Below are 12,048 nucleotides of genomic sequence, written 5' to 3'. Positions count from 1 at the left end.
ACACACTGATATAGTGTTCAAGTAGGACCAGGTATTTACAATCTAACACACTGCTGTAGTGTTAAAGTAGGACGCGGTATTTACAATCTGACACTGATATAGTGTTAAAGTAGGACGCGGTATTTACAATCTAACACACTGCTATGTTTTTAAAGTAGGACCCGATATTTACAATAAAAAAAACTGCTACAGTGTTAAAGTAGGACGCGGTATTTACAATCTAACACACTGCTATAGTGTCAAAGTAGGACGCAGTATTTACAATCTAACACACTGCTATAGTGTAAAGTAGGACGCATTGTTTACCATCTAACACACTGCTATAGTGTTAAAGAAGGACGAGGTATTTACATTCTAACACACTGCTATAGTGTTAAAGTAGGACGCAGTATTTACAATCTAACACACTGCTATAGTGTTAAAGTAGGAAGCGGTATTAAAACACTGCTATAGTGTTTTAGTAGGACACGGTATTTACAATCTAACACATTGCTATAGTGTTTAAGTTGGACGCGGTATTTTCAATCTAACACACTGCTATTGTGTTTAAGTAGGATGCGGTATTAACAACACACTGCATTAGTGTTAAAGTAGGACGCGGTATTTACAATCTAAGACTGCTATAGTGTTAAAGTAGGACGCGGTATTTACAATATAACACACTGCTATAATGTTAAAGTAGGACGCGGTATTTACAATATAACACCATGCTATATAGTGTTAAAGAAGGACGTGGTATTTACAATCTAATACCCTGCTATAGTTTTAAAGTAGGACTCGGTATTTACATTCTCATGAAACATACATAATATCAAACGGGAAAACATTTAATATCCTCTCGTCTAACTATTCCTAACATGTTAAAACAATCGTAAGAATTGTAATCTTACGGAAGAGTAAAATCTTGAGATGTTATAATTATGACAGTCCTAGAAACACCGTGAATCCTGTCAAAATAGGTTTCGTAACGTCAGGCGTTACGCCGGAGTATGTACCAGCCTACCAAGTATACATTAACACTGAGTGCCGATAATCCAACTTCTACAAGCACATACACATACATAATTTCCCTAACACTACACAGTGTCGACGTGATAATTTATTTCAGACAAATAATGTGTGTGTTCTTTCCGATGAAAGTTAGGTTCAAAACATTAAGTTGTTTGTGTCTTCACACTTCCCTCGCAACATTCACAGTCAACATATTTGATTATTGCGATGATATACAACGTTCATATAACGTGTCACACGAACAATGGAAGGACGAGTTCGTCAAGAAAATATTTTATACAAAAAAAAAAAAAAAATCAGCTTGTTCCAGAGATGTTTAACCAGTAATCATTCTGGTAGATTAGTGCGAATATCTGTCCAAATCATGTTTAGCCAGGAAGGCAAGTGGTCATTACCACATACAATACACATCTAACGTTGTCCGAGATCTGCCATACTATGTACATGATATACGAACAGGTGTGTTAGATTCACAGCCACGTGACCATATCACGTGTTCACATGCGTCCAATCGCATTTCACTTCCAGAACATGTGATATTACGCAACCATAGATTATCAACTTCAACTGTCTTTGGGTCATCTGCTGTCGGTTTTATAATTCCACTTTTGTGTCCGAGTTGTCGACACGCCACGTCCGCATTTTGTGTTGTCCAGTTATCTGCACAAATATTGAGCCAGTTACCACGATGATGAATGCTAAGGTATCCTACTGACCTTCTCTTCCTATTGTCCGCGTCCAGTCTCACCATGTGATCTGTGTGAAGACAAAGAAGTATAAGGTAATGATTTGTCTTAATCTCCACCACCTCATTTCCCCAGAATCGCCAAAGTGATGGAATGTGCTTTCCGAAAAGTAACAGCAGCTGGGACCTTCAGCTTCCTCGTCTTTAAATGTGAACTTTGACCGAGAAACATAGGCCCGAAAGCAGCATAAAATACACATTCTTACAAACATTTCATTGTTCTATCTTTACTGAGTGACAAGAAATATATCACGTATCTAAACTCACCATGTATGGCAATAGGAAGAGGTTGTACGTTCCGAATCCAACAAGATGTAATACCTGGAACACTCTGTCATCCTACATATATCCATCTTATCATTATGACCCTGACAATAAAATGGACGTTAGCGTCGTCTCTTCTTCCCAATACCCATTTCACTCGAACGACTTACCTTCATTGAGTAAAACCTCCGGGCAATTTACATAGTTTTGGTCTTCACCATGAACAAAGGAGCTCTAATGATAGGCATATTATGACCTTGTCAACCTATGTAAACCTGTACAATCTCACTGACCTTGTCATCTAATGTAAACATATACAATCTCACTGACCTTGTCATCTAATGTAAACATATACAATCTCACTGACCTTGTCATCTAATGTAAACCTATACAATCTCACTGACCTTGTCATCTAATGTAAATCTATACAATCTCACTGACCTTGTCATCTCGTGTAAATCTATATAATCTCACTGACCTTGTCATCTCGTGTAAACCTATACAATCTCACTGACCTTGACATCTCATGTAAATCTATACAATCTCACTGACCTTGTCATCTAATGTAAATCTATACAATCTCACTGACCTTGACATCTCATGTAAATCTATATAATCTCACTGACCTTGTCATCTCATGTAAATATATACAATCTCACTGACCTTGTCATCTGATGTAAATCTATACAATCTCACTGACCTTGTCACATTATGTAAATCTATACAATCTCAGTGACCTTGTCATCTCGTGTAAATATATACAATCTCACTGACCTTGTCACATCATGTAAATCTATACAATCTCACTGACCTTGTCATTTCGTATATATCTATACAATCTCACTGACCTTGACATCTAATGTAAATCTATACATTCCCAATGACCTTGTCATCCTATGTAAATCTATACAATCTCACTGATCTTGTCATTCCATGTAAATCTGTACAATCTCACTGACCTCGTTATCTCATGTTAACCTTTACAAACTCACTGACCTTGACATCTCATGTAAATCTATACATTCCCAATGACCTTGTCATCCTATGTAAATCTATACATTCTCAATGACCTTGTCATCTCGTGTAAATCTGTACAATCTCACTGACCTTGTAATCTCATGTTAACCTTTACAATTTCAGGCAGGTAAACCTTGATAATCTCTAAACCTTGATTTCAGATGGAAAAATCTTGATGATTTCTTGCAGGTAAACCCTGTTTAACATAGGTAGGTAAACCCTGATAATTTCAGATTTCAGGCAAGGAGAGAATACATACCACATATGATGGAAGCATCGTCATCATGACTACAGAGGTTTGCCTCAACACTACTAGCCACTTCACATCGCCTTGTCGACAAACACGTCATATTGAGCTTCCAAAAAACGCCAATTCCTGCACCATAAAATCCACTTCCGGCGGATATACCACCCAGGTAACCAAGGTGACGACATATATAGCTTGCTTCCACATGATCGATATCCTTACAAAGCGTTCCCCACCGACCATTTCTATAAATTTCAACTCGACCCTCGTTTTCGTTCCTGCCATCCACAAGGGTTATAAATGGTTCTGCAATGTGTCAAGGTAATTAAACACATTACATTCATTTCCAATTATTATCGAAAATATATTGTGATTTTCAAATTAATAACGTAAATCGATTTATAGGACAACCAGAACTCGTCGAAATAAGTTTTAGAGATTTATCAACGAAAATATCTTTTATAAAAAATCTGAAGCTATAAATTAAGAGATGTTTTGAATTTAGTTTTGCTTCGATAGTTGATATTTAGCATTTCTAGAGATTTCCATGTATACTGTGATTTGAATTCCCGCTTTAGTACAAATAGATAAAATTGTGTGTATATTATAATCTTCTCATCCAACACTAACCTGGTTCTCCAAGTAACCTAGTTAAGGCGGGGATCAGGCGATGCATTTTCACATTTGTTCTGTAGATGATGTTAAGTTTATCGAGATAAGTAGTGTTCCCGTCACTGATCACACCAGTTTGATTCGGAGAGACAGGTACTGTGGTGTCCAATCCTCGTGTCATGGCAGGACGCCCCGTGAGGGCTTCGGTTCTATCATGTGACCGCAAGATCTCGAACAAAGTTTCCTGTTTTTGGAGAATATTTTTGTAGTTCTTTACAGTTTCATTCACCTGACTTTCTACAAACTGTAGATTGTGGAATATGTACGGTATCCATCCTGTATTGGAGGCCACAGCTTCAACAATCTGGTATACAGCTTTTGTGTTGTTAGAAATACTCTCAAGATCAAACTCCATTAGACCCGTGAAGAGATTTGGCGCTGTCGTTGTCGTCTGTTCAGAAACCATGGTAACTTTTTCGTGAATTTCATGCAATTTGGCAACTTCAGCCATAAGATCCATAACAGTAGAGCGCAACGTGAACTGATTCATCTGGGCCATTTCTGTCCAGAGATCGGTTAAGTGCGTGCTATTTCTAAATATATCTGCCATTTCGTTCAATTCATCAAACGTCATTTCACATCTATGTAAATTACTATCGGTCATGATTACGTTAGGCAGTTCGTTCGAGTCTACTGGCTGATCGACTTCTTCCTGCTTACGGTTACAAACAGTGTTGTTTGTCTGAACTTCAAGAAACAGTCTCAGATCCGAGCGTATTGTGTCTTGTTCGTCTGCTACCGTTTCAGTGGCTCCCACGATTCTTTCCACCAGATCACCCGTATGTCGATAAAAATCGATCGATCGAAGTACATTATCATTGAGATCGATCAATGTCTCTAAAAGCGAGCGCTCCTCTGTTTTATTGTTAGTTGAATTGACGATTCCAACCTCGACACCTTCCAGTTTCGACATCGTTACATTGTGGTAACTATCCACTTTTTCTTCCAGACTTGTAAGTCTGTCATTTGTTATCTTGTCAGATTCGTTCAGGACAGTTGACAAGCTCTCGATTAGTGGAGGCAGTTTTGAATCCTCATGAGCTTTGTCGACCATTTGTAATGTTGAGTTTAACATGAGATCAATTGATTCGTGTAAAGAGGCAAATTTTTCTCCTGTACCAAACTCAAGTTTTTCGAAATTTATTTCCATGGAATCGAACATAGCATTTTGCACTTTTTCCATATTTTTCAGTTCTTTTTTTAGCATATCGATGGAGATTTTAGTCTCCTTGCTGTCGATATCTATTTCACCCATCTGGGAGTGTGTTGCCTGCATGATAGTATCCAGTGCCCTCAAGTGAGTATTAACAACTCGGAATTGACGAAGGTTGTAATACTGAAGACTGTTCATGGCTCTCTCCATCGACCCAATTCGGGTACTTATCGATTCGAACTTCACATCGACAATTTTCAAGATCGATGTCACAAGCGCCTCATCAAATGGACCACTCGCAGCAGGCGTAACGGCATTGCTCGTGTCGTTTTCTTCTGCTGGGAGACATTTTGTCACATAAATCGTCCAGAAGATCACACAGAGTTGGACTGCAGACACCATTTTGGAAATATTGGCCGAAACAGTGAATTCACACAAGTGTTAACCTAACGATGCGTTGAATGTTGCAGTAAATAGTCTTTCTCCTCGTACATAGAAGATTCATACCCACGTCGTAAACTCTACACAAGAATACAATTCACATTATATGAGATTTCCCCGACATCTAACGAAAACTGTTCTAACCATTGCAATTTTGTATTTGGATAAAGTAACTGCTAATTCACATTTACATTTTTCATTTGGTTTCAAATAATTCGTACTTCTCTTACGCATACGTAATCTACTTCACAACGTGTAGGGAAGTGTTAGAAAAAGGCCAGTCTTAATGTGAATACACGCACCACATAGTAACTGCTAGATATGCATCCTTCTTTATCGGTGCTGGTTATGGTACAGTGTACTTCCTTAATTCCACTAGCTCGTGCAGATGATAATCCCGTTCGTCGTCCTTGACCTTTTCTGTGTGTGTGAGGTTTTTTTTTCTATAAGAATTTTATCACCATATCACCATCTTCATTTCAGCGCCAACACTTCTGTAAAGTGAGTTTGGAAGGGATAGCATCTCCTATGGAAGTAAAATGTGAATATTATGTTACTTAAGATTTCAGATTCATGGATTAGCAGCAAAAAAAAACGCTGAAATATCATGTATACATAGCTTGACTAAGTCTTATCGAGCAAATAAGTTTGATCGTAACTTTAATAAAATAATTTTAAAAAATTATAATGAAAAAACCATTCGAATGAGTCGATTTTCAAGAATCAGAAATTGAATAAGAGTTAAATACAGATTGAGTTTTACGACACTAAGCGAATTGATACTGTTCATGTAAAAATAAATCTATTGGAACTATTTAAGTAGTCTACTGAATATGCCATATGACGAACAGAAATTACTGTAAGATTGGATTGCTCCTTGTTTACATGGCTAGTACACACTGAGCCTTATACCCCGTATTGTGTATACAGGAGGCCGATAATATCTCATTTGCATATTGGTATCACTGTCCATTACTAGCCAAATGCTACCCCGTCTTCGCTTAGCTGTTTGTATATGAATACCACCTACTACATGTTGTGAAACGATTAGAGATGTGAAACACGGTACGACGGTGAAGGAGGTTGGTGGGGGGAAGTTCGGGGGGATTTATCACGACAGAGGGGGAGATAGTGGATCGCCCTGATGGATGTCTTGTCATCTTTCACTGGATTGGCTGGTTGAGTCATTCACCATTTAAAATTAAACACCACTCTTGTTATTTTTAAAGATCTAAGGTCTATACCTGCCAGAACGAAAATCTATTTTTCGTTATTTTAGAAGACGGAAATAAAACCGCGGAAACGAAAAAAAAAATCTGAGGGATTTTCGTGAAAAATACAAACCTGCTGTATATTTTGGTACAAATTTTCAAAAAAGAAGAGAAAACTGCTACAAGATTAAAAAAGGATAATATTTGTTGTCCAACAGGCGGGAATGATTTACTGTAGAACAAAATGTGGAACATCAGCACACTGAATTAAAACTAATAAACTAACTAGGCTTTCTTCACAAAGTTTATCGGATCCGCGAGGAAATTTAACACGGAGCGAATTGATAACATGTACGGAAGCAAGGCAATACATCAAACATACGTGCCAGGCTTGTGTGTAATGTTTACAAGGATATTAAACGCCCATTAAACTAGAAAAAGTGGGATATCTATAGCTTGTATTGGAACTTTAAGGCTTTTCACTTGTAAAACACGTACATTGTACATGCATTGCATTAAGTGCACGACTTTTTTTCAATATACCCAACGGCTTCTGAGCTTCGATCATTTCTTGACAAGTGTTGATCTCATTTGAAATGATCACTCACGTTCCATAACCCTGGTTATCACATGACTTGGATACTTTGCAAACATTCGTTAAAAATACCATTTTCATTTTTTTTCTGCAGTGATAACACAATGCATGTACCGTCACGCAGTTATGACAACACCATATGAATCTTCAAATAATTACAGTTCATACATGTGTTATAACAATATATATCGGGAGTGTTTGTGATATTTTACTGCTATGTTGGACTAATGCTATCGTTTGCCGATTTTATACACCGCAATTAAAATGAAAAAAGAGTGTTGATGTACCCAAAATAAATAAAACAGAAACGGTCTCAAATATGGGCTAACACTGGAACATCAACCGACAGATAAACAGATATTAGTTTACTTGTCCAACATCTAATTGAACTAGCAACACTGAAGTCCAGAAGGGAACAGAGGAACACGGCATGTGATGTTCTCTGTCCCCATAGAGAAAACAGGGTTTTATTATTACATACCTTAAATTCACATACCAAAGCTCTATTACACAGTATATTTTACTTTTAATCTGTACAAGGTTCCGAATTATAATCAATTCTCTCTAGAATTAATGGAAGGCAATCTGTCATATTTACCTGACGATTAACTGTGATGGTTCCTGTAGCACGAACGGAATCCTAACCAAATGACCACAGCATTGGACCGTGAAACCATAACATTTTCGGAGGAAATCATCCCCATTTTCTTGTTTCCTCGGATGCTGTCGTGTCAGTATTACTCTGTTGATAGTTTTAGAGTTTGAGCAGACGATCGCAGCTCTCGTGCACCGAGACGGCACGCGGGAAAACATGGCCCAGCTGACCGTTTACGCATAAATATAAACTTGATTTATATGCGTTTAACATATTAGTAGGTGCAATGTTTGACACTCACTTAATACCATCTCTTTATTCTCACCGCTCATTAAAGTTTATGAATCATTTGTCAAAATAAGGTTTACATTGTTCAAACATGAACTAAAATAACCGTTTGATGGAAAAAATATAACGAAAAAAATGATTATGAAAATAAAATAAGTTCTTTAAGATCATACATTCAACGCTCTTATCCAAAAATATTGTTTTTGCTCATTCTTAATATCTTGCTGGTGAATTCGTTTACCTGATCATCGGTTTGCTGTCTGTCATATAAACTCTAGTAAGTTCGCTGTCAGTACGTTGAAATCGAGCGGGATTTCAAGGTATTGGAGATGATAGACAGACCGTATGTTACAGCATCCCTTACTAGGGGAGCACTACACGAGATAGTGAAGGTTTCGTTACCTCCAACACAGGGGTCGGGTTACAAATCCCGGGGAGTGAGCATCTCAGCAGACCTAGTGGTAAACTCTTAACGGGATAGGTCATTGAAACACTATCTTTGAATTTGAATGAACTCGACGTGATTTAATGGCAAAAGGCGTTTAATTCAAAATTTCGAAATGACATTATGATTTTTGTTCCAATACCTGTATACCTATATTTAGGTTACCAGTTTGTTAACAACCTGTACTATCTGAGACAACGCAACAAGATATTGGTATTTCTCTATGTAATCAAGCGGTTTTATAATGAACTATAGTCTTGCGATTGTTTCACAGCTGTAAAACAATTGCAATCTGTCGATATAGTGGTCGGGTAGCGCAGTGGTAACGCTCTCGCCTTTCACGTAGGTGCCCGATGTTCGATTCCCGGGGCAAACTTTAAAAGGTATGGGGGTATTCGGTTTCCTCTCGCTGCAAGACCTTTTGTGTGTTTTCATCAGGGCAATTAAGAGTGATTGAGATAAGCTCAAATCTTGTTTCACAATGACTGTAAAATAAATCATATTAATATTTAATTGCGATCTGTGTCTTGCCTTGTACTTCGTAAGATATCCACTGCGCCACTGGTGAAACAAAGCTTGTGACACATGACCTATCATCATTGTTCTGCTTGATGAGATCAAAACTGGCAATGAGATCGCGTCATACTTTGCTGGATTTGGTGGGAATGAGGACCTGTTTCACTATTAGGTATATGATGAAAACGTGTTTATACATTCCACGTGAATAAACGCTTCGGGTAAATGAGATTCAAGATGGCGCCCACCAATTGATGATCTTTAAATCATTATAAATATTTTATGTACATTTACGTAAAAAATAATTTGTGCAGTACGTATACCAGTTCAAAAATCCCTGTTGACGCGGTTGAAAATTTTCTTTGAAATGTAAATGTCAAACCTAAGAACTAGAATGGCGATGAATAGAATTTGTAATAACAAACTTAGAAGTCTATTTTCAAAATCAAAGTGGCCTTGGGCCTTTATCTCCAGTAAACAATCAAGATGGCTTCTCGGTTTCTATTTCAAAGATTGTATTTTTAAAAAATGGTCAAAATCTAAATTGGCTGCTTGCAGCCATATTGAATATCTAACAGAGGTAAATCAAATAAGACACCCACAGCTAGAAAGTCAATCCTTTCTATAGAGTTTCGGGAATAATAAATTTAAAACTAACTTTAATATCGAAATATATTGTAGTCATCTTGGATATACTCGGTGGTGCTCAATATGTCACATGCGCAATGAGTACCCCAACTGAACTGGTCAAGAGTTATTCGGAATAAGCAGAAACAGGACGGACGGCCGGACGGACGGATTAGAAAATCCCACTGTCTGATGACGAATTCTCGATCAAAACTCTTTGTGTAGCCCACGGATACTTCAGGGAAATGTCGGGCTCCGTGTATTTAGATTCAGAGATGAAAGGACTTAAAGCGTCTTTGGCAACTACGTTTGTTTACGTATTGGCTAAAAACGGTACATTTCTTCTTTCTCTAGACAAGACTGAGATTTTATATTTGGACTTTGGATTCTTTGAGCACTTGATATCAATGGAACAATGATGTTTGCGTAGAAGTTCAACGATGTGTAAGAACATGTATCCTATGCCTTTTAATGCGCGTGCTTTAAACAGACATTTAAAATACACAGAGGGTTATTAATGTAGATATATGAATGTTAGGATAAAACTATACAGATCTTTTTAATCACTGTTTTACACAGCGAACAGCTTTATTTAGATTTATTTTCAATAAGCACATGTCAGTGAGTACGTACTTACTGATAAGAGCTCATTCGTGTGGAATGTAAGATTTGATTTGGTAACCTCCTGATTCACCAGTCACGTGAGTCGTGGTGCACGCACCGGAAATAACAATTATTTCATCTAAAATAGACAGGCAACACAGTTTCTCTGAAATGTCGAATGGTACCTGTATTTTTGTGTTGCGCGAAGCACAACTCCCTTTCCAGACTGTTTCCTTTTGCGGATAATCTAGGGAGTATAATTAATCGGAACTTAACCTTTTCTTGAATATCTGGTCGCATTAAGACAGAAGGGTTTCCTTTTTCAAAATTTTAACTGTAACATGGAGATAGAAGATGATTCATTAGACAAGGAATGACTTTACATGTCACGTCTGTGAAGCATTGACTCGGATACAAAACACAAATAAAACAAGAAACACATTTTCCCCAAAATATTATTTGCAGCATGGCGAGGTGTCATTGTTTGGCTCAAGTTATTTTATGGAAAAAAACATGTTGACAGGTAAAATGTATTTCTCTAATTGTTCTAAAGAGATCGATACCTATAGCATTACCTGTGTAAAGAGTGAGGTGCCGATTCCTTTTAAGAACGATTAATTCACTCTGGCTAAATTACTCATAATACCACGTTAATGTATGATGTATTAGACACATTGTAAACGAGTGCAAGGTGTATTAAAGTGAAAGGTCAAAATGTGGAAATTCAAAATGGCCGATGGCAACATTTTAAACAGCACATCGTGCTGAGATGTAAAAAGTATAAATACGCCCTTTACTAAATAGGCTCATATAATATCACATTGCCGTTTTGAAGTACACCGATAATGTCAAAATAACACAATTTTTTATTACACTAAGTGTGGCAGTTGTAACGCTTATGTAAAATTATTACATTAACCGGAGCAAAAAAGAAAATGTCAGAAAGGTCTTCACACCCTAAAAGTGATTTTTGAAGTTTCGGGAATATCCCTTTTATTGTTCTGAGGAGCATGAGGCCTGTATTGCCCACCTGGTTTGAGTTGGTAGAATTGCTTCATTAATACTAAAGGTATTTTATATCTACATTGTGTATTTCCTCTATGAGGCTCCACAGTTCTGCCTCAAGGAGGTGAGATGCACCAACAATACTGTGCTGACCTTACTCATGCTTAAAAGACAAATTTGGACAAAATTCGATCATTCCAATACCGAAGGATTTTTATCAGAATTTGCAATATTTTCTCTTTTGGTCTCTGCCCATCTGATTTCTAGGGCAAGACTCATAAATTATACACAATTGGTTTTGTTTCACCCATGAATGTTTCTGCCCAAAGGACCTCTTTCACGAACAATGGAATTTTGCCCACGACCCGATTTAATCCAAACCATATGGCATTTATAGCACCCCAATACACTCCCCTGAAATAGCACTTTAAAATTGAAAAGGCCCATGTGATTTTTTCTGGCTCCATAACAATATAAGGATTCATGGCAAGGCTTCCTATAACCACTTAGTTTGTTCATTGGAATCTATTTGTCATTTAAAGCAAACATTATTTGTCAAATTTGGCATAAGAAAAAAAGTTATGATCAATTAAATAAAGAAAAATGTGATTTT

General features: G+C 37.2%; 1 protein-coding gene across 1 annotated transcript; it reads right to left on the bottom strand.

Annotated features, from left to right (window-relative positions):
- Positions 1-1,081: 1,081 nt before the first annotated feature.
- On the bottom strand, positions 1,082-6,050 carry LOC132561103 (uncharacterized). The gene is made up of 3 exons (XM_060225834.1): positions 3,915-6,050; positions 3,297-3,590; positions 1,082-1,767 (listed from the first exon to the last, which is right to left on the bottom strand). Exons 1-3 carry the CDS (start codon positions 5,509-5,511, stop codon positions 1,448-1,450), a joined length of 2,211 nt encoding a protein of 736 aa, XP_060081817.1. The 5' UTR covers positions 5,512-6,050; the 3' UTR covers positions 1,082-1,447.
- Between the last annotated feature and the right edge of the window lie 5,998 nt (positions 6,051-12,048).

Source organism: Ylistrum balloti, unplaced genomic scaffold (genome assembly GCF_031769215.1).
Source record: "Ylistrum balloti isolate Yb309-2 unplaced genomic scaffold, AGI_CSIRO_Ybal_v1 Utg371146, whole genome shotgun sequence".
Classification (NCBI taxonomy): domain Eukaryota; kingdom Metazoa; phylum Mollusca; class Bivalvia; order Pectinida; family Pectinidae; genus Ylistrum; species Ylistrum balloti.
Note: the sequence above shows the minus strand (reverse complement) of the source record. Positions and strands in the feature narration are given on the sequence as shown.